The following is a 23,971-nucleotide window of genomic DNA, read 5'->3' as shown; positions in this document are numbered from 1 at the left end:
CTGGTCTTTAATGGTGAAATGATTCATACGCCCAAGGTTTCTCATGAGCCCTCCGGCTTTTTCTCTAAATGCATTTTTGTTAATGTTTCCTTTTTCTTCTTCTATTCTGGTTTTTTATTTAGAGTCCCTGTCTCTGGTCATTCTTGCAAGTAAACAACATATTGGGCTCCGTATTTCTTGAGCAGAATACTCAGCAGAGTTGCCCAGCTGTGTGCAATATTATATTTACTTTTTTAAATTGTAACATAGTGAGATTGTAATGCGTCCTCCTAACAAACAATTGCTGACAGCTTGTGCCAGGAGGATATAAGGTTTACAAGTGTTGTTGCTGTTGACCTGGCCCGAAAGCCACCATGGTTCAACTCTGGCATAGGCAGCTTAAGTCAGCTATAACGTTTAGCATGTGTGTAATGAAGGGAAGTTTAAATGTGCATTCATACCGTATGACCTGTTAATGAGGTGTCAGTAATGAACAAACAAAGAAACTCATACTACATAGGCTGTGCTCCATGGCTGTTGGATGGATTTCACTGTTATGATAAGATGTCATCGATCTGGCCATATCATATGTTTGAAAGTCACCATTCCTTAAAATTCAAGACTTGTGTGAATATTTATGGCATCTTTAGGGTATGAGACACGATTTCAATATCCAATATACCTCATTTCTAACATACACTAGGTCCCGTCCCAGAGGCCATTAAGAGGTTATTAAACTGTTGAAAAAGCATTGGATGGGGTCATGGTGCTCACAGAAAGGTGTGATCACACCACGCATTGTGGAAAGAGAGAGAGACTTTGCCTCTCTTTGTGGGGAATATATAGTTTGAGTCACATAAGGGGGTGAAAGCAGACTGGTTGCATATCTTGCGTGGAGTACAGGATGCGTCACTGGATTAGCGTCTGAGAATCTGCTCCAGCCTCTTCCACTGATCCGCAGAGACACCTCCAGAAGGGAACTCTGCTATAGCGTCCCTCCCCAAGCCCTCCGCATGACCCAGCCCAGCCTTACCACTTTACCACCGGGATCGGTATGAAGAACCAGAGGAGAACAGTTCTTTTTCTGTCCCTCATCTTGGTTCACGTCTGTTCAGGTAGGTCTTTGTCTTTGTGTTTTTGTGTGTGGTGAAGAGTTCAATCGTGTGAGTGATTACCTTGTTAATCCTCTCCACTCAAAGAGAGCATACCCCTCTTACGTTGTGTGTGTGTGTGTGTGTGTGTGTTTTAATGTGAGTGTGTGAGAGTGTGTGTGTTTTAATGTGTGAGTGTGGAGTCTGTAGTGTGGAGTGTGTGTGTGTGTGTGTGTGTGTGTGTGTGTGTGTGTGTGTGTGTGTGTGTGTGTGTGTGTGTGTGTGAGTGTGGAGTGTGGAGTGTGTGTGTGTGTGTGTGTGTGTTTTAATGTGTGAGTGTGGAGTCTGGAGTGTGGAGTGTGTGTGTGTGTGTGTGTGTGTGTATGTGTGTGTGTGTGTGTGTGTGTGAGTGTGGAGTCTGGAGTGTGGAGTGTGTGTGTGTGTGTGTGTGTGTGTGTGTTTTAATGTGTGAGTGTGTGAGAGTGTGTGTGTTTTAATGTGTGAGTGTGGAGTCTGGAGTGTGGAGTGTGTGTGTGTGTGTGTGTGTTTTAATGTGTGTGTGTGTGTGTGTGTGTGTGTGTGTGTGTGTGTGTGCTCTTCAGATATACAGATGCATTTCATTTCCTCCCAACCATTTATCTTCCCCCTTTTCTGTTTACAGTACCTGTCCTTTTAGCAAGTGAGTGCACATGAATAAATTAATTGAATATTCAGATTTGATTCACTATAGATCGGACCACCCGGTTAACTGTCTGCTCTATCATGAATACCTTAAGATGTTGAATTGACATAGTGCTTATGTCGTCATTTGTAAACATACATGGTTTATAGTCATCCGTGTCATGTTGTATGCTACTTACTGTATACTGTTATTATGTTTGTGATTTGAGAATGTTTGTCCAATTTAGTTACACATTTAACACAATCTTTGATATCGTTCATTTCTCTCAGGTCAGTCAGACTACGCTCCTTATTTTTACGATAATGGACGGAGCAGTAAAGATGGAAACATGGATTTGTTCAGTATCTCAGAGGATACAGCAGTTGGTGAGTCTTCCCTAACGAGATCATGAGTCAGAGAAGCTGTAAATAATGAGATGTGTGTAATATTCCTTTGACCTCTATGGTATTGTTGCTACTTTTATCTTTCAAGTGGAGAGATATTCAATATTTGAATCTGTTCCATGCTACAGGAGTAGCATTGAGCTTGAGAATTATCAGTGTAATGCCTTCCAGATTGTGACGTATACTCACTTCAAAGGCTTAGAGGGGTGAAAATAAAAGGACTGCAGTGTCTCTCTTCATACAATGACGTATGAAGTAATGGAGTTATATATAAGTTATATATAAACTGACTATTTCAATGCATATCAGCAAATACTGTAATCTCGGAACCCAGAATCCAATCACAGAACCCATTGAGAGTTTGACTACAAAAAACTGTTATTGATCAAGATGTGGATCATTTCCATCCTGAATGTCTTAGTTGTGACCCTGTTTTCTTCCCTGTTGTTTGCCGTTATAATGGCCTACATCTTATGTACAGTATGTGATAGGTCATTTCATAATTTCAACCTTTCCTTGTCATTGATAGGGACACAGGTGTATACTCTGAATGGCTCAGACCCAGAGGGTGACGATGTGAGGTATGAACTGACTTTTGAGAAAGGGTCCAAGGAATACCTGAAGGTGGACCCCAAGTCAGGGGTTGTGACTCTTATGGAGGCGTTAGACAGAGAGGTGAGTTTACCACAGGCATGGTTGAGATCATACTTGCCACTGAGGCTTTATTTTATATAGTTAGTGAGGCTTATAACAACTGTTATAACCTTTGTTTTGACAGAGACAAGATGAAATCCAAGCTTTTGTCAGCATAACAGATGGTCGCAATAAGGTGAGTTTGGTTGTCTCGAGTCTACACCTAGTGTGTTATCCACAGTTACTGTAGGAGTCCAAGGCACTGCATAGTTCAGCTGTGGTATTTTGTTGCCGTCTTCCCACCTTTAGGTCGTCGAGACAATACGGGTGTTTGTCACTGATGCCAACGACGAGCGACCACAGTTTAAAAACTTGCCTTTCACCGTTGATGTCTCGGAGGTTAGTGTTAAATCATTACCAGAATGACAGTTTGGGTCTAAAACTTTGGTTTGATATACTGTACAGAACAGTACTGTTAAGTTCAGTAATGCCTTTAAAGATAATGGAGGTTGACCATTGCAGGCCTGTCACATCTTCAAGTCTCATCATTGAAGTCAAACAGATGCTAAATGAGTGTATGCAGGAATAGTATGGTCGAGTGCCAAACATTATTAACAAATGTTAAATGCCCTTGATGTGTGTGTGTTTGTGTGTGTGTGTGTGTGTGTGTGTGTGTATGTGTGTGTATGTGTGTGTCATGTACAGCATACTTCATCAGGAAGCAGCATTTACAGAGTGCAAGCGGTGGATAAAGACATCGGGTCCGGGGGGAGTGTCTCCTACTACTTAGAGGTAATAATGTCCATAAAAACATCCAATAATGTGATGACGGGATATAATACAATCTTTACAAGACCCAACCCAAGGCATATTGCACACATACTACATCCATACTACATACATACTACATCCATACTACATACATACATACTACATACATACTACATACATACATACTACATACATACTACATACATACATACTACATACATACTACATACATACATACTACATACATACATACTACATACATACTACATACATACTACATACATACATACTACATACATACATACTACATACATACTACATACATACATACTACATACATACTACATACATACACACATACATACACACATACATACATACATACATACATACATACATACACATCTATCCATTTCAGGCTGGAGGCAGCACAGTGTCAGCCACAGTGCGGCGCCGCTGGAGCAGTGTAGGGTTAAATGCCTTGCTCAAGGGCACAATGGTGGTGTTGGCACCTGAGTTGTTAATGCTAACAGCCCTCCAGTTATCAGTTCAAACCCCACCACTTTTTCCTGCCCACCCTGGGAGAGAGCGATGGAGAGAGCGATTGATTTTACACTAGAGTGGATTCGGGAAATTATGTTACTTTATGGTATTAAATTTCAATTACATTTGAGCAAGGTATTGAGGGCTTAACAAGGTCTTAGGGCTGCCTCTGGCTGGCAAATAAACAGTAGTTGGCACTTTTCATGTGGCTACCGGGACATGACATCCTGACATGTTTGGCACCAGAAAATAAAACAAAAAAACGTTCTAGCCGTCCTTTAACGTTGTTAGCCTTGTTAAGGATTGATCGTATTGTTTGATGGTAATGTCTATTGTACTATTTCCAGAGTCCACCAGCCACTAAGTTCACCATCGACGGGCACAGCGGGGTCCTCCGGATCAAACCGGGCGAGACGCTGGACTACGAGACCACACCAACACACATTGTGACTGTGATTGCCAAGGTAAGACAGCGATGATGTCATCATGATCTGGGGATGCTGATCCATCTGTCCCTTGTTCAGGGGGAGGGAGGGAGGGGGAGAGGGAGGGGGGGGAGGGAGGGGTAAGCTCAGGGGATCATTCCATTCCATACATTACAATGAGCATGTCCTCAGATTTCTACCTCCACCAGCCTCCACTGGTACATATAGTGTGAACCAGGGGAGGCTGGTGGAGGGAGAAACCAATGGATGAGCTCATTGTAATGTATGGAATTGAATGAATGAGGAATGGTACCAAATACATATGAAACACATTCTGTTCCATCCATGTGAAGAACATACAGTAATGGCAATTCTTCTATTTTTTTTAAGTAAATGTTTCTGAGTGGGGCAGTCCCACTCCTATGTTTCTCCTTACTGATAGAGACAGTAGAGATTTAGACAGGAAGGGATGACATGCAGGATATATCCGTGGCCGGAATCGAACCGGGAACCCTGGGGTTACATGGTTGACGCTTAACCCGTTACGCCACCTAAGCGCCCCCACCCCTGCACTTCTGTCAGATATTGCACCACTTCTCCCAGATAATTGTTGCAATTACAAATGCTTTGGCATTCACATGTTTATTTCTATTGTTTGCATTGGAACAACACAACACATTGTCTTAATATTTAGTAGCACTCCCTTTGGAAAAAACTACTGAAGTCAATCGCTTTCTGTAACTATGAATGAGTTTCTTACACCTCTCTACTGGAATTTTGGACCACTCTTCTTTTGCCAACTGCTCCATGTCTCTCTCATTTGAAGGGTTCCTTCTTTCAACTGCTGTTTTGAGATCACTCCACAGGTGTTCTATGGGATTTAGATCTGGACTCAGTATGAAGTATGCTTTGGGTCATTGTCCTGCTGGAAGACCCATGACCTCTGACGGAGACCCAGCTTTCTGACACTGGGCCTTACATTGGGCCCCAAAATTCTTTGGTGTTCTTCAGAGTTCATGATGCCATGCACACAGTCAAGGCATCCGGTGCCAGAAGCAGCAAGGCAACCCCAAAACATCGGTGAACCTCCACCATGTTTGACTGTAGCGACTGGGTTCTTTTTTTTGATGGCCTCATTTCGTTTTCTGTAAACAGTACAATGATGTGCTTTACCCAAAAAATAAATGTTGGTCTCTGTCCACAGTGAGTTCTCCCAGAATGATTTTTGGTTTCCCCAGGCAATTTTTGGCCAACGCCAGTCTGGCTTTTTTATATCTCTGTCAGCAGTGGGGTCCTCCTGGATCTCCTACCATATAGCTTCCCATTTCATTCAGATGGCGACGGATAGTGCGAGCTGACACTGTTGTACCCTGTGTCTGCAGGTCAGCTTGAATTTGTTTGGAAGTTGATTGAGGTTTTTTATCCACTAATCGAACAATCCTTCGTTGCAATCTTTCATCATTTCTTCTCTTCTGTCCATGTCCAGGGAGATTAGCTACAATGGGCGGTAAACTTCTTGATGACGTTGCGCACAGTGGAGACAGGAACATTAAAATCTGGACTTGTAGCCTTGAGATTGTCCATGCTCTTCCACAATTTTGGTTCTCAGATCCTCAGACAATTCTTTGCTCTTCTTTCTTTTCTCCATGCCCAGTGTGATACACAAGACAAATGTTCAGTCAACTTTTCCCCATTTTAAATGGTTGCCAGTGTGATTTCTAACTCTGTAACTTGCCAGGGGTGAGTTTAAATACAAATTGAAGGAGCATTACATGCTTGAAATACAATGATTTCTTACGATTTTGTCAAGTACATTTTTAGAGTTCTGTGTAGAATAATATCATATTTGGCTTTTTTTCTCTGCTTTTTTGTGTTGTTCCGATGTAAACAAAAAAAATAAACATGTGATTACCAAAGCATTTGTAATTGCAACAATTTTCGGGGAGAATTGGTGCATTATCTGACAGAGGATCATTTTTGTCCATGTCTGTATGCTGTTGTTTGTTCATAACAACTTGTTTTGAGGCTCAGAATAATCAGTCAGCTCAATGTGTCATCACATATGTATTCTCAGGATGGGGGTGGAAAATATAAAGGGAAGAACCAGGTGTTGACATCTACAGCCACCATAGCCATCAATGTGATCGATGCCCAAGACACTCCCCCCTCCTTTCTTGGAACCCCTTACTTTGGATATGTGTACGAGGTCTCTGTTCCGGTAAGTAGGCCTAGTGCAAAACCAGACTGATCTTACTATGAAAACATATAGTGCTGTGCTTTATGGAAACGGATGCAAGTCATAAGCCTGACTTGTACTTTCAGGGTTCCGAAATATTCACTGTTTATGCCAAAGATGGAGATCAACGCAATCCTAATCCCATTCATTATTCCCTTGCTAATGGTAAGAAATATCACAATTGAATTCCTCTATGAAGCCATTTATAACCAACCCTGTATGTCCAGTGACCCTAATAACCATTTTTATTAAACCTTTAAAAACAATTCTACCCCCTTTAGGTAGCGATGGTGTCTTCACCATAAATAGCACAAGTGGTTGTATCAGTCTTCTTGCTCATCCAATCCAGCTGAAAAACGAATTGTTTGAAATCAAAGTCAAGGTAATAGCACTTTCTTTCTATTTCTGATAATGACATTGTTATTCCATGTATGTAGGCCTATCTTTGTCAAATCTGTCTCTCTCACTCCCACTCTCTCTGTCTGTTTGTAAACATAGGCCTCTGAGCTAGGGCCAAACAACGAGCTATTGGACTTTGCCACGACCTTGGTGACAGTTCGAGTGGTGGATCTCAACAACCATCCGCCCACCTTCTATGGAGAGAACGGCCCGCAGAGCAGGTTTGAGGTCACCATGTACGAGCATCCTCCAGCAGGAGAGATTCTCAGAGGCTTGAAGATAACTGTCAACGACTCTGATCAGGTACGGCCATTCCACTCCTGCAAGCATTTAGAAAATGTGCCTTTCTCAGTCTTTTAAGAAAAGAGATTTCGAATAGTATTTCTGGATGTAGCCTGTATAATACGCATTATGATGTGCTAGCTAGACATGAATTTCATTGCAACAACAGGACTTTTGGCAGACAATAACGACACAACAATTTTATAAAAAAATGCTAGCCTCTAGAATTATCAAATGAGGGCATAACAATACATAACTATTGTGTTTGTCCTCATGGGTCTATAGCTGATATCAGAGAATATCCTGTGCATGTTTTGGTAAATGCTAAATGCTAAATGGTTTTAAACGGCATAAATTAAATGGCATGTTTTAAACTCTACTTACAGTATTACAGAAATGTTTGTTAATCAGCCTTAAAAAAAAAACAGCTGTAGTATGTTGACCCAAATTACATAATACTATTTTAGAGATAAATATCCAAAGCTCTTACTAATGATATTAAGAATCCTGGACAGATCACAACTATGTCAATAGTTAATTCAGATTAAGTGGTTGTTTATAATCATCATGCCATTTTTTCCCAAAAGCAGATATCCTGCTTTTTTAATCTATTGTCAACATTTTCCTCTTTTGGTGTGTATGCATGCATGCGTGCGTGTGTGTTTGGTGTGTGTGTGTGTGTGTGTGTGTGTGTGTCTGTGTGTGTGTGTGTGTGTGTGTGTGTGTGTGTGTGTGTGTGTCTGTGTGTGTGTGTGTGTGTGTGTCTGTTTGTGTGTGTGTGTGTGTGTGTGTTTTCTCTCTCAGGGGGCGAATGCTAAATTCAAGCTGAGGCTAGTGGGGCCTGGCCGTGTGCTTAGGGTGGTCCCTCAGACGGTACTCAATGAAGCTCAGGTTACTATCATAGTGGAAGACTCTGTTGCCATTGACTATGAACAAAGCCCAACCATAACATATAAGGTACTGTATTGTAGACAATGTTCAGCAATAACTAAATGAACTGAAACTTGACCAACAGATATTTGACTGCCTTTATTTTCTATTGTCGTAATAGCGGAAATGACTGGGGGGAGCTTCTAGGTAATTATATAATCTACATTTTGTCTTTCCACAGCTACTGGCAGTTGAGATCGACACCCCTGAGAGGTTCAGCGCGACAGCTGATATTGTGATTCGTCTCATGGACACCAATGACAACATTCCCAAATTCTCTTCTGAGTTCTACATTGCCAGGATCCCTGAGAACTCCCCTGGGGGCTCCATCGTTGTGTCTATCACTGTGAGTAGATCCGGATTAAAATCTGCTTTCACCCACCAAAATATGATTACATAATCCCCCAATAAATACATATTAACAGGCCTGGTTTATTAGAAGCTGAGAGGAGAGCAAACAGGCTCTAACCAGAAAGCAGACCAGAACTGACCTGAATGTTCTTGCTTTTAGCAAAAAATGTTGCCAGTTATGAAATGTATTATGTTCAGAATGCTGTTGACTCACTTGCTATTTACATTCTTGTTTTGTTCTTTAAAAGACTTAGTATTGTTTTTTAGTGAGTGTAGATAATAATAATAATAATAAGCTTTATTTATATAGCACCTTTCATACATAAGAATGCAGCTCAAAGTGCTGTACAATACAGGGCAAAAGCAAAAGAAAACATACAAGGAATAACAGTAAATGAATAAGGGTATTGAAAACATAATAAATACATTATCTGGTCAAGACTAACATCAGGTGGTCCACTACCGCCTTTTATAGTTGTTGGTTTACAGACAGATTCTACTAGCCATGTCATGTTGTTTTAATCAAACTTACACGCTTCCAAATATGTTAAAATGTTCAGGACAGTACATATTCCGTTAATTGAAATATGTCTAGTTTCAGTTTCAATGATGGATTGGAGCAGATATTGCCTACTCACTAACTCTGTAGACCGGTGTAACTCGGTGATAGATAGCCTGCAGAACTCCCGTGCAGATCACCTCAGTTTATTTTGGTAGAGCGGGTCACCACTGAGAATTTTTTGTTGCACGTCTGACAATGCATATTATGTCAACAGTATGTAGAGTTTACATCTGGAATTAGATTAAGAGTAAAGATAAGGAGTAAAGAGTCCTTCAGAGTTAATCATATTGGCCTTTAGCCTGTGTCCCTTTGAGCGACTCATCAAGGGAGAGACCCATACAAGACAGCCTCTGCTGCGGCCAAACCCCTCACACATTGTACTGTACACAAACGTATGATCATCAGGTTATCTTCAAGGCAAGGCAAGGCAAGGCAAGTTTATTTGTATAGCACATTTCATACAACAGGGGCAATTCAAAGTGCTTTACATGCATTATTTAAAAATACAGCAAGAGGAGCATAAGAAAATAAAATTACAATGAATAAAAGCAAATATAAGAAGTAAATAGATAAAACATTTAAAAAGACAATAGTTAATGGAAAAAAGACATTGATAGAAGTGTTTGTGTTTAATCATAACTGGTGCAAAACATGAAGGTTTTTAGCTTAGATTTAAATATTCTAAGGGTTTGGGCCTGTTTGATTTCTTCAGGGAGTTTGTTCCAGGAGCATGCAGCAGCGTGACTGAAAGCTGCTGCACCGTGTTTTGTTTGTACTCTTGGAATTATTAGCTGATTTGTCTCAGCTGACCTTAGGGACCTTGCGGGAATATAGGGTGGGAGGAGATCTGATATGTATTTTGGTCCAAGACCATTTTGTGATTTGTATGTAATTAGGAGGATTTTGAATTCAATTCTCTGAGAGACTGGTAGCCAGTGCAGGGATCTCAGGATTGGTGTAATGTGTTCAAATTTCTTTGTTTTTGCTAGGACCCTAGCAGCGGAGTTTTGGATGAGCTGCAATTTACGAACAGCTCCTTTAGATAGGCCTGTTAGTAGAACATTACAATAATCAAGTCTACTCGAAACAAATGCATGGATGAGTTTTTCAAGGTCTTGCTTGGACATGAAACCTCTCATTCTTGTTATGTTTTTCAGGTGATAGTAGGCTGATTTAGTTATCGAGTTTATGTGGCTGTTGAAGTTTAGATCGGAGTCTAGAATTACACCAAGATTTCTGACCTGTTTTTTAGTGTGAAGAGAGAGAGAATCAAGTTTTGCACTGACTTTCGATCTTTTGTCAGGTGCACCGAATACAATTATCTCTGTTTTGTCCTTGTTTAGTTGGAGGACGTTTTGTGTCATCCAGGCGTTTATTTGCTCAATGCAATTACAGAGATTGTCAATGGGACTATAGTCGTTCGGTGAGAGGGCTATGTAGATTTGAGTGTCATCCGCATAGTTGTGGTAGGCAATTTTGTTCTTTTTTATGATGTGTCCCAATGGAAGCATGTAGAGATTGAATAGAAGGGGGCCAAGGATTGACCTTTGGGGAACCCCACATGTCATTTTAATTTGGTCAGATACAAAGTTGCCAATGGAGACATAGTAGCTTCTGTCCTGTAGGTAGGATCTAAACCAGTTTAGGGCAGTGCCCGAAAGTCCTACCCAGGTTTTTAGTCTATCTATTAGAATGTCATGGTCTACAGTGTCTAAGGCAGCACTAAGATCTAGTAGTATCAAAACTGAGATTTTTCCGGAGTCTGTGCTTACGCGAATGTCATTAAGGACTGTCATTAAGCGTTTCAGTGCTATGTAGGGGGCGAAAGCCTGATTGAAAGTCATCAAAGAGATCATTTAGGGTCAAATAATTGCTAAGTTGTTCGTGGGCAACCATGTACAGGGAAGGTTTGATATGGGTCTGTAGTTGTTTAGTACAAATGGGTCTAGGCCGTTCTTTTTTAGTAGAGGCTTAATAACTGCAGTTTTCAGGGCTTCAGGGAAGATTCCTGATGAAAGGGAGGTGTTAATTATTTGTATTAGTTCGCCTGCCATGCAGCTAAATATGTTTTTTAAAAAGCTTGTTGGCAGGACATCAAGGGCACAGGTGGATGGTTTAAGACGTGACATGATTTTATCTAGGGTCTTGTAATCAATGGTGTTAAATTGTGACATGGTTGTTATGTCCGCCCTATTTGGGGTTGTTAATGGGGACATGTTTTTCATGCATGACACAGAAGACCTAATGCCTTGTCTAATGGTTTCTATTTTATTGTTAAAAAAGGATGCAAGTTCATTGCATTTACTAGTTGAGTGAAATTCCTGAGCAATGGGTGTTGGGGGATTTGTTAGTCTGTCAACAGTTCTGAAAAGGATGCGGGCATTATTTATGTTATTGTTTATGATCTTAGAGAAAAATGATTGCCTGGCACTTCTTATTTCTAAGTTATAGTTTTGAAGAGTCTCTTTATAGATAGGTCATGCCAATCAGCTAAATGGATAGCCTATGAATATAATAATATATGACATGGTCTAGTGAAAAGGGCCACATGTCGGCAATTCTCATGTCTCGCAAATGACCCAAAAGCTCCTTCTTCTTTTTTCTGTTTCTTTGCGTTGAATTGTTAAAGAGCCCACTCGAACAAACAACTGTTTTAGTATCACTAAATATAATTTGTGAATTGGATTCACTGTCTCGTCTGCCATAAGTTACTTCTTCTTCTTCTTCTTCTTCTTCTTCTACTACTAGCAGCAGTAGTAGTAGTAGTAGTAGTAGTAGTAGTAGTAGTAGTAGTAGTAGTAGTAGTAGTAGTAGTAGTAGTAGTAATAATAATAATAATATTGTATACATTTGATGTGCTGTTCTTTGGATGGAGCTTTGAGATGCTTGAGAACATGATGTGAAAATGATGACAAGATTGACATTCTAACTACACTCCTCTCTTTAACAGGCATCTGATCCAGACTCTGGTCTTTGGGGGGAAGTCAAATACTCCATTTATGGATCAGGTTCTGATTTGTGAGTACACTCCTGCCAATACCAATGATTAGACAAGAGGATAATATGGACTACCAATCATTAGAGAAGATAGAATTTGCATAAATTACTGGTGAAGAGCCAGGCAAACATAACATCAGCAGAAAGTATATATTTTGCAATATTGGTATTTCAGTAACATATCATGTGCCATCCAGCTACATCATTATTCACAATATTAGTTTGACTTCACCTGTTCTGCGCCTTAAGTAATCTGCCAGCATTGATCTTTTTCACTGCATTCTGTGACCTTGAGATCATAACAATACACTACAATAACACAATATAATACAACATGTATTGACATGTCCAGTGTGTGTCTCTCTCAACCACATAATGGGTCACACAGGATGATCACATCATGGATAATTGATCAAGGAGGAGGTTGGGCAGCTTTATAATCAATATATTATAAATATAAGATGTGTCAGTTCTGTCTCCGGGTTGTCTCAGAGCAACACGTACTGTAAGTGGTACGCAGCAGCCGCAGCGTGCCTCTTTGATGGCTAGAAGGGAGCAGGAAAGGGAGCAGATGTATAGTTGGCTCACCTGGCATTCCTCTCCTGCACAAACAGCTTAATGTAAGATGGCGGCAAGATACTGGCTAATCTCCTAATTGGATTGGAGGGTTGAAAATAGCCTGCCAGGCATGTCTCATGTAGGGAAGGCCAATTAAGATGCAATGTGACAGCTGGGAGGCTGGGGCCCTGGAAAGCAAGGCAGCGTACTGTTAGTGGAAAGTGCAAATTTATGCAAATACTGCCTCAATGCGGGGAGTCAAATTATAAATGTGTGAAAGTTAACAGATACAAGGCAACTTGTTTATTTTCACAGGAAATAAAAGTGGTAGAAACGCTGGAGAAATTGCTTGGGTATGTGATGCTCTAACACATGGTTGGACCGATTGTGGTCATACTGAGAACCTCATCTAACTATTGAACCTTTGGACCTCTAAAACTGAATGAAATAGGTTTTCTTTATTCCAAGATTAAACTGTGACACAGAGCATATCCTTAGACAATACTATTCTACAGTATATTCTACACTGATGGGAATAGTGATTCTGGTTGATTAATACGTTACATGATGCATTGGTATTACAGTTGTCAGATACAGTTATAGGCTGCTCAATCAGGCCCTCTGGTTACAGAAGGTCCACAGAAGGATTTGTGTTGTCTTAGGCCAAGCTGCTGCTGCCATTCCCAGTCATGGTAAACACCTTAAACTCGGGGTGGGCGTCTGCTCATGTGATAAGAGAGAAAGCGGTGGGGGGGGGCTGAGCAAGGTCATTACATTTGCTGTCTCTGGTACTTTTCTACTGCTTGTAGTTTAGCTTACAACTGAGGATCGGCCGTCGGCATCCTACTTTTATGTATGTTGTATCTCTCCCTTGTGCACTCATTGTATTCAATCATCAAAAGACACCAGTGATCAGATCTCATCTCAACTCCACACATCACACCTGAATCCAAGAATTACAAACAATACATCATTTACATCATATATTCATATATCATAAGTATTCAACCATAAGTTATCAACCAAATCCTCTGGGGCAATGAAAGGGTCATTGCTAATACACTTTCTATTGTAATTCTAGGTTCCTGATTAACCCCTCATCGGGCATTGTATACACCCAACCATGGGCAACGCTGGATGCGGAGGTCAAGTCCAAGTACAACTTCTATGTGAAGGCTGAGGACTCGGAGGGGAAGTACAGCCTGGCTGAGGTCTTTGTCACTGTCCTTGATCTCAACGATCACTACCCAGAGTTCTATGAGAACTTTGTCGAGAAGACCATGACTATTGGTTCACCTGTGAGAATAGAAGTAGGTCTATCTGGCCATTATTTCTTATGTGACCACAACAACTACAATTTACCACTCATCACAGATCCTTTACAACGCAATAACTAAGGAAGTGCTACATTACAATGTAACAACTACAATGTTACTAGAGTAAACAGACATTGCTAGGCAGATATAGGAGCTACATCATGTACATTTCTATCCATTTTTTGTTCGCTGGATACTTCACACTGAGTTTTCTCACAGGCAATGGATGATGACGCAGAGTCTCCTAACAATGTCATCGAGTACTCCATCATGAAAGCTGACCCTGACAACATCTTTGACATCAACGCTGACACGGGCGAGATCAACCTCAAGTCCTACATCAAGTCCATGGAGATAGTGCAGAACATCACCAAGCAGAAGGACTGCAAGTGGTCTCTGTTGGTTCAAGCCCGGGACAGAGGATCTCCATCCTTTAGTACTACGGCTGTGGTGAACATTGACATAACTGAGGCGGTAAGAGTTTAAAGCCATTGTTGACTCGCCCAATGCCAGGCCCTGCCAGCAGCACTAGAGCATAGCTCTGCCCAGCTTGCTCTTTAAGCCATTTTTTCATCACTCTGCATTTATACATTGGATGGTATTTGTTGTTATGCTGTAGGAAATCACATTGATCATCTGGTTTTTGTCCTCCCATTCCCATCACTGCATTTATTGATTGACAGAACTCACAAAATCTCATTGGTTTTCATTTAAGTTAATTGTCCTATTACATACTTATTTTATATGATATTCACTATAAGTTGTCTCTGTGTTGTATTGTGATTTCAGATCAAAGCTCGAATTATTGCATACTTCCTGGGCCTCAGCAAGCGACCTGGGACTGTTTTGGGAATGTTCTTGAGCTTTGTCATCTTCTTCATAGCACTAACAATCATTATATCCACTATCTTGCACTGCAAGAGAGTGAAAAGATCTCGAGTCAACCCAGAGGGCAATTTCATAAAGATAAGATGCAGGCTCAAATAAGAAGACCCATCTAATACATTATATAGATTATACATCACCTTAATATGTCTTGAAGACGTTTACATACTTGAATTTCATTTTTTAAAATATATGTATCTAGCATTGTCTGTAAAAGAGTACTGGAGCACATTATGTTGGAACATTTCAGAAGATAGATAGAACATGTTAACTTTATTTTATTCTTATTTTCTATTTTTGTAAAAAAAAATATATATATATATTATATAACGTATATATGGAAATGTAGAGTGGACTACTGTAAATCACCACGACTGTCATTGAGTTACGAAATCCAATTCTACCAGAGCAGTTTTAATGGGTTGGTTTGGCTGTCCTGAAGTAACTACAGTAGGTTGGCAGGCAAGGGCTATTACTTGGGTTTTGGTAAACTTCAGATTTCACCCACTCTTCTTTAGATGAATCTCTATTTATTAATCTCTAATATGAATATGAATAGCAAGCTCAACTAAGGGCTCGGTTACTGTCAATGCAGTGCTTCATGGATCCTTTGAAGTTAATCCACATTCAGTTCTAATCAAAAACATGCTTTTCACAAACAGATGCGCTGCACTGCCAGACGCATTCCCAACAATGAGCAGTGTGCTTTTTGCTTAGCTTTCCTCATCAACAGTCATACCAGGCTGGGGTGTGAACGCAGTGTGTAGCTGTGCGTGTAACAGTGCGTGGTAGCTGTGTGTGTAGCTGTGTGTGTAGCTGTGTGTGCTTACGTACACGCTTGCGTGCTTGCGTGTGTGCATGCTTACATGGGTGCGTGCATGCATGTGTTTTGTGTATCATCCTGGTAGCATTATCAAGATGTTGTCTGGGCCTCCTCTGTCAGTGCTTTGCTCATCAATGTCTCATGATTGCATGCCTTGGAGAAATGGTGACTTGAACGTTTCATTTCAGTCCCCTTGGACGTGATTAAAGTGTTTTCTTTGTGCTCTTTTACAGACTCAACTCAAGGGGCCTGTGGGGGAAATTTTATTGCAAAGTAGGGACAATCCAATGAAAGCCCTAGGCATGGTCGCTGGTATCATTAGCATATTGGTAGGGTTTACTGTGTTGATCTCTACGGCTATGTTCTTGCGCAACACAAAGTCAAACAGGATCATGCCAACGCGTCGCATCATCAAGAGGAGACCCAGGGACCAGCCGTGGACGCTCAAGATGCCGTTCAGCGGCTCCAGCAACTCGGCGAACAAGTTCCTTGCCAACGACCTAGAGAATCACCTCAACAGGAAGAACAACAGATCTCCTCGGTCAAAGAAGCCCCCACCGCCCCATGCTCCTAGCCTGCCGCCCCCCCCTCCATTTTACCCAGGGCCCAGTGAGAGGCAACAGGCAGTGCCCACAGTCTCCGGGTCAGTGGCATCCAAAGGCTCCAAGAAATCCAACCGTAGCAAAGATACCGTCAGCAACGCCCTCGTCTCAGAGCTCAAATTGAGGCTGGAGCAGAAAATCAACGAGAGCAACCAAAGCTTATATTAATAAACCAGTTTTGAAGTGTCTTCTTAGATGATACTTGGACCCATAAAGTGATTACCACACATCCATATTGTCTAATGACAGGGTATTGCTGTCATCGCTGTTAGTTCCTCTGCTTTCAGGGACACCTTCCCTGAACAGACCACGATGAAGACTTACAGTCTGGTAAAGGGTGATCTTTTGCCTTCCCAAATGAGTCTCCAGGACATACTCTTTTGTAAATTGAATGTAAGACAACGGCACAGGTCGAAAGAACTGAGTAGCAGTTTAAAGAGTATAAGTAAAGCGTTTGAAGATCTATCATGATCATTGACATGGTTGGTGCAGATGAAATACTGTGTCAGGGTGTGTCATTCGATTTAGATTCTATTTCTGCTTGTTGTCGAGGGGAATAGCACCCTTCACTGGCATGTCTGAGACAGACTCCCTCCTCAAGCAGGAATACGAGTCAGTTGATGGGATCCTTCTAGTGCTCTGCACTGCCATCTTGAGGATTACAACATGTTAACATCAGTGAGGCAACATATACTGTAAGATGTCTGTGGAAAGGATTACTGAGTATTTATCTGTATACATATGTTCATGTAATTTCCTGAAATGTGATTTTTTTATTTGCTTAAGACCCTGCAACAGTTTCAAGAATGATTCTGTTACAGGATTGGTGTATGTTTGTCCTGTCAGATGTACATGTATGTAATGTAACCAATGTAACTGAGCATGTACAATGTAGCTATATAGTATATTCTCAAGATGACAAATACCACAGCAGTTCCCAAACTTGGCGTCTCCGAAGAAAATCAAACTGACCCATATGCTGCAGTGTTTTGGGGGGTTTTATCTAACCAATTAGAGCACATTTTAGGATATTAGAATACACTTGGACACCATGATTATGTATTGGCATTTCCAATAGGAAATTATTGACGTCAATTTGGGATTGCAAACAAAAAGGTTTGGGAACCCCTGGAAAACATGAAGTGCTCATGGACCTTTGCAATGACATTGTAATCGTACTTAATTGTCTTATTTGCTGCTTCTTAGCAGAGAAGTAGATTTTTTTTCCTATGATAACAATGTGCCACTACAGGCTTTAAAGACAACAGAAGCTAAATCAGCTACTTTGTTTCTTTTCTCTGTTTTCTGAAAAGTTGTTTTGCTTCACTTATAGGAATGCTTTTATATCACGGGAGGGTCTTGTAATTTTTCATTATTGACACACATTTTTTTATTTGTTTCTCTGCGCTTTGAATTTAAGAGACGTTGTGGTTGTGCTCTCCCGCCAACACATCTCTTTGTTGCTTCAGTAAATATCAACCTGTATAAATGGAGATGTAAATGTATAGTTATAGCATAATATACTGTAATGTAAATCACCATAGATTAATGGTAGATTAATAATCATTACTGACACCCATGAGCATCCAGCATTAACATTTCTCAAAATTATCAATAAGCATTGACATAATGCATTCATTTCAATGTTACAAGTACAGTATAAACCACATGGACATACCTGATAATACAGTATACGCTTTCTAGATTTGTAGCCTATGCTAATGATAATTCATTGCACAATTGTCATGGTCGATTTAAATTTACAATGCCCTTTAATAAGCGCAAATCAATCTCATGGTACTTCTTCACTGCAATGAATCTAATTCATATTGTCAATATTTTACTCAATGTATTATACAGTATTTTACACTTGCCTGTCCTTTAATGTGTCACCTTTGTATTGTCTTTATATTTATCATTTGGAATAAATATTTGAAAATAATGAAGTTGTGTGTTTGATCTTGGTACAGTAGGCGTACATATCATATCCTCAGTTACAGTACATGTTAGTCCACTAAAACTGAACATAGAAACATTTAAAGGGTCAGTAATAAATGTAGTTGTACAATGACAGAATGAGAAGATGCATTTGTGGATATGATACAGTATTTTGCATTATTGAGTGTAAACACAAAATATTATTTTGAGCCTAGTCAAATGCTGTCCTATACTTTACTCCGTCCCTTGTTAAACTAACCAGTGCCCATGCTTACAGCCGATATGCCTCTGTAGAATTAACCCTACATTAACCCTCAACATAAACATCTGATTCTACCCTGTTACTGTAAACCAACCTCCACCATCTCCCTAATCTTCTCCCTTGGCCCTCTACTCCCAAACCTATTCATAGGAGTATGGCCACTTAGAAATAATTGGCTTTTGTCTTTTGGCTAACTGAATATGTTGATATTTACTATCAACTATTTATAAGTTCAGTTGTGGGACGAGCCTTCGCCAGTGGGGTAAGGATGTTAACTAATTTTTTGTCGAAGTAAGTCAGGTTGATTTCCTGGTGAGAAACATTAGGGTAATATTCTATAAAATAAAAAAATAAAAATTACTCAAAATACCACATTGGTGACATCAAAACATTTTAGATGTATTTTTATTGAAGTATATTTATACATCAACAATTATAACAAATAGACCCCTGTTTGATTATATTCATAATTAATAAATACAAAAGAACAATAAAGCCATCAAATACTAATTAACCCCCAAAATCAGAAATGCTGTTATGCTGTTTGCAGTGACCCAGTCATCTAATGATTAGATCTCATATCATCTCTTCTCCGGTAAAGATCTAGAGAGACACAAGACAGATAGAAAAGCCCTTTAATCTCCTTACCAGTGTATGTATAAATGCACGGCTTACATAACAAATCCTCTGAGTGATCGTGCTAAAATGATTGTGTCCCCAAAGTCTTTCCTCTCTTCCTCCCTTCCTCCTTCTTCGATTCCTCTTCAAAATGCAGAGAAGAATATCAAAGGAGAGGACCCTTGGATGCTCTCCAATGTGTTTTGAGAAGGAAGTGAGGAGGGAGGATGCAAGGAATAGACTATTGGGACGCAGGGTATGTCTCAGCATCCACCATGACCTTCCCCATAATCCCCACAATCCCCACCACTTATAAAAAGTTAATTAAAAACAATAAAATAATCTGTAACGAAAACGTAGTACAAAGGCATGGTTGCTGTATATTTGATTTAATATGTTGTGGCTCTATATAGCCTACTGTACAAGTCATTTGAATGAAAAGAGAAAAAAAAATCATTAAATTACATTTTGCCTACAGATCCATAATTGTGAACATAAATATACAGTTAATAATCAATCGTAAAAAATCATGACTTCATGCCACAGGCTGAGTTGAGGAGTTTTTACTGTAGCATCCCTTAATTTCAGTTTGTTCTAAAAACAGAAGAAACAAAATTACCCAACATTAACATATCCCAAAGAAGCATCAAATACATTTCAATACAAACATTTGATTACTTACAGCGAACATAAATAAAACATTGAACGATAAATACACTCTGTTAAGCTTGGATGCGCATTGATTGCGTATGAAGAATAAGTAAAGCTTGACTCGGTTTTCTCATCAGCATATCTCCGAGTTGTTTATTCACAGACTGATAACAGACTCGACAGTCAACGTAGTGACGTCACTTTAGAACGTACCTTCATACAACAACAGAATAACAGTGCGACTGCTACCGTAGTACAGAGACTAAGGGCACCATCAAATAATAACACTTAACACACTCTTCCTAAAACATGGAAGAAAGGCATTTCACTGTCTTAAATTTCACTTAAGCTTTACTGATTGTTTTCTAAAGCTTAACTCTCACTTAGGACTGCACAATATCTTAACCAATAACTTTACCTCTAGAGGTATATCTTGTACAGTTTGATATGTTTTAGAACTGCAGCTAATATAGCTGTGCTCCACCTTCTCCTTTGCCCTTGTGGCTCTTATCCTCAGACCTCCTCCTCATCATCCCCTCCTCCCCAGAGTCCCTACACAGGCCCTCGTCGCTGGCTGCCTGCAGGCTGTCGAAGGTGCCCTGCCTCTCCCCTTCCGCCAGGTTCTTCTCCTGCCTCCTGCGCCTCTTACACTTCTCAGTGCAGTGCTCGAAACAGGTCAGCCTGGTGTCGGTGGTGCAGGCGTACATGCCGGCCGGCACCGCCAACACCATGGCACACACAATCACTATGATGTGGATGAGCTTCTCCCTCTGCTCCAGCTGGCTGATGTCACTTCCTGTCACAAATACGACGCACTGGCCCTGTCGGGGGGGCTGGTTTTTCAGGGTCACACACACCTCATACTTGGTGACCGGCAGCAGGTCAGTGACCGAGTAGCTGTTGATGCCAGGGCCCATGTAGATCATCTCTTTTTTAGGTGAGTCGTATTTACCAAAGTGGATAGTGAACCAGGTCTCCGCTGGGTTCTCTGTTACAGCATACCACTCCAGGGTGATGCCATAGACCGTCTGCTTGGCGATGCGGATGTCGATGTAGACGTTCTCGTCGGCAGATGCTAAGGGAAAGGGGGAAATTGAGGCTGAGGCGTTAAAGGACTTGATGTTGACTACAACATTGACGGAAGAGTTCCCGATGAAGTTGTTGGCCATGCAGGTGTACGTCCCTCTGTCAGCCAGGTGCAGGGATGGGATCACCAGCTGAGACCTTATGGTTTCCTCATCCACAAGTGTCTGAGAGACTGAAAAGACAGAGGCAGAAGAAGGTGGTCAAAGCTACGTATATCAGCAAGATGAATGAATGGTCTTTATTGTCATTGCTATAGTACAGGTACCAAACAACGAAATTTGGGAGGGGTGGCTCCCCTGGTGCTAGGAAAGAAAAAAAATACTACAATACTGTAGTACTGCATACTTGGAGGAGGATATTAAATTAGGTTGTTGGTGTTTGGAGAATTAGCAACAAATAGCACTGTATTGAAATGTGATGCATTAAAATCACTGTTGATCGAATGAGAAATGCATAGAAAGCATTAGGCTACACGTGTACAGTATCATATCTAATCATATAGGCCTATATTAATGAAAATATACAGCAACACATATTTGTCCTGTAAGTAAAGTGGGTTTCTATAAATCCTTTCACTTAAGTGATGGAGCAGCCCCACCACACACACACACACACACCCCCCACCACACACACACACACACACACACACACACACACACACACACACACACACACACACACACACACACACACACACATAGACAACACACAACCATAGCAAAGTAACATCATTTTAATGGATGGTAAAAGTTGTAGAAAATAAACCTTACCAGCAAATCCTCTTATAATCTTTAGACTGTATGTCCAATGGATCGTGGGGTCAGGCCTGGCCTTGACTAAGCACATGAGTGTTGTGCTCGCCCCCAGTGGCAAAGTAATATTCATTTCTGGGGCAGAGGCCACTGGTTTCATGCACGTTTTCACCACGACATCGAGGAAGAACTTCCCGGCCCTGGAGGTCGGGCCCGCGCACGTCAGGTATGAGTTCATCAGAATCAGAGGAGGGCTGACAGCTCTGATAAACTCCACGAAACCTTTGAGACGACAGTCACATAGCCACGGGTTGTCGTGCAATGCCAAAACTACATTGGACGTTATACCCTCTTTCCCCCATTTGTTCTGTTCCGCCTGGTAGAGGGGCCAGTTCATGAAAACATCCCTGGATATGACAGTAAGCTGATTGAAGGATAAGTCTAAGTAGGTCAAACCTGGTAAATGTCTCAGGGCATATTCAGGCAGCACATCTAGTCGATTGTGTTTGAGATCCAAAATCTTGAGTTGTGGTGTATCCTGGAATGCAGTCCATGGCAGTGAACGCAGTTTGTTACCTTGTAACCTCAACTCGGTCAAATTCCCCAGTCCCTCCAAGCTCCTGATGTTCATCAGGGTGATGTCGTTAAAATTCAACCAGAGAAACTCCAAGGCACTAACTTTAGAGAACAAACCCTGGGGTAATTCTGTCAGATGCGAATTCTCTATTCGAATTTTACTGAAATTATTTGGAATGTCCCCTGGGATTTGCCCCATGGTGGTTTCCATACAGAGTAACGTCCTACAAAGAAATGACAAACACGTTTACATTTTTCAAAACACCTAACAACCTATGTATATAATGTATAGTATATAGTAGCAGTAGTATTCACTCCCTGTGTAATATAGTAATATATAACATCTCTGATAGCCACAAGTAGACTAATCAAGTCAACTGTCAAGATATCACTTGACCAGTCAACACTATTACTGACACAGCAAGGGCTTGACAACTCTGTTCTGGTAATTGAAATGAATTGAAAACAATCAACTTACCTTCCCATGTGATCATTTGTACAAGAGCAACCGGACAAACAAAATGGGGAGCCAGGAGTTACTAAATAAAAAACTACAGCTATGGGTAATACGATATAAAAGGTGTCCATATTCCTTTTAAAGAGATGCATGTGAAGTATTCGAGCAGGGCATGTAAACAGGGTTCAGTGTAGGAAAGCCTATTACCTTAATCTTCCTTGACGTAATTCTTAAGACACCAAATGACACGCCGGAAACATCGTATTTTTAGCAATGAACCACATTGTCTTCTCATGAACAACTTTCTGTATGTTACCTTGAAGTGAAAGGGACATGTTATCTGAAATTAAATAACATTGCATCAGTCTCTGGACACTTGCTATTGATCATAAATACACAATTAGCAGAAGTATCATGAGGAACAGTGGTCACATATACACACACCAAACACTTTATTAGGAACACTAATACTGGGTAGGGTATTTGCTCTCTAAACAGACTACATTCTTTGTGGCATTGACATATTCCTTTGAGATTCTGGTCCATGATGACATGATCAACAGCTGATTTTTCAGCTGCATTTTCAAGCTGTGAATCTCCTGTTCTACCACATCCCAAAGGTGTTCTATTGGATTCAGATCCGGTGACTGGGAAGGCCACTGAAGAAGAACACTGAACTCCTTGTTATGTTCATGAAACCAGTTTGAACCAACTGTTGCTTTGTGACATGGTGCATTATCAAGCTGGAAGTAGCCCATTAAAAGATGGGTACATGGGGGTCATGAAGGGATGCACATGGTCAGCAACAATACTCAAATAGGCTGTGGCATTCAAGCAATGATTGTTTGGTATTAACAGGCCCAAAGTGTGCCAAGAAAACATTCCCCACTCCTTTGGGATGTGGTAGAACGGAAGAAGGTGTACAGGTGTCCCTAATAAAGTGTTCGGTGAGTGCAGGTTGAATTAAAACATATATTGATGTGTTGAATACTTATTTCTCCCACTGTATGGCTGAGTGCATGAAACAGCAAGTAGTATATGGGCCAAACCCAGTCCGAATGTGGGGGGCCAGCCCTGGGTGAGATTTGTCATTTTGCTCATTGGTCAGCTCTGGGATGTGATATCTGCCCCTCATGTTCTTGTAGTTACTAGGCCATCTTTGATCTAAATGTGGTTGACCAGA

The 23,971-nt window shown here is 40.8% G+C and overlaps 2 protein-coding genes across 2 annotated transcripts; one reads left to right on the top strand and one right to left on the bottom strand.

Annotated features, from left to right (window-relative positions):
- Positions 1-1,033: 1,033 nt before the first annotated feature.
- Positions 1,034-16,616, top strand: LOC308167781 (cadherin-related family member 1a; the record flags this gene model as incomplete). Its single annotated transcript, XM_080542260.1, has 17 exons — positions 1,034-1,094; positions 2,022-2,117; positions 2,665-2,810; positions 2,914-2,964; positions 3,078-3,167; positions 3,474-3,560; positions 4,430-4,546; positions 6,582-6,725; positions 6,830-6,908; positions 7,025-7,125; positions 7,242-7,445; positions 8,229-8,381; positions 8,536-8,700; positions 12,218-12,285; positions 13,904-14,132; positions 14,358-14,612; positions 16,080-16,616. The coding sequence occupies 17 exons, from the start codon at positions 1,034-1,036 to the stop codon at positions 16,614-16,616; spliced, it is 2,583 nt and encodes an 860-aa protein (XP_080398386.1).
- Positions 16,617-20,381: 3,765 nt separating this feature from the next.
- Positions 20,382-22,919, bottom strand: LOC308167780 (leucine-rich repeat, immunoglobulin-like domain and transmembrane domain-containing protein 2; the record flags this gene model as incomplete). Its single annotated transcript, XM_080542259.1, has 3 exons — positions 20,382-21,175; positions 21,774-22,555; positions 22,810-22,919. The coding sequence occupies 3 exons, from the start codon at positions 22,917-22,919 to the stop codon at positions 20,382-20,384; spliced, it is 1,686 nt and encodes a 561-aa protein (XP_080398385.1).
- Between the last annotated feature and the right edge of the window lie 1,052 nt (positions 22,920-23,971).

Source organism: Nansenia antarctica (genome assembly GCF_963989245.1).
Source record: "Nansenia antarctica genome assembly, chromosome: 11".
NCBI classification, from domain to species: domain Eukaryota; kingdom Metazoa; phylum Chordata; class Actinopteri; order Argentiniformes; family Microstomatidae; genus Nansenia; species Nansenia antarctica.
Note: the sequence above shows the minus strand (reverse complement) of the source record. Positions and strands in the feature narration are given on the sequence as shown.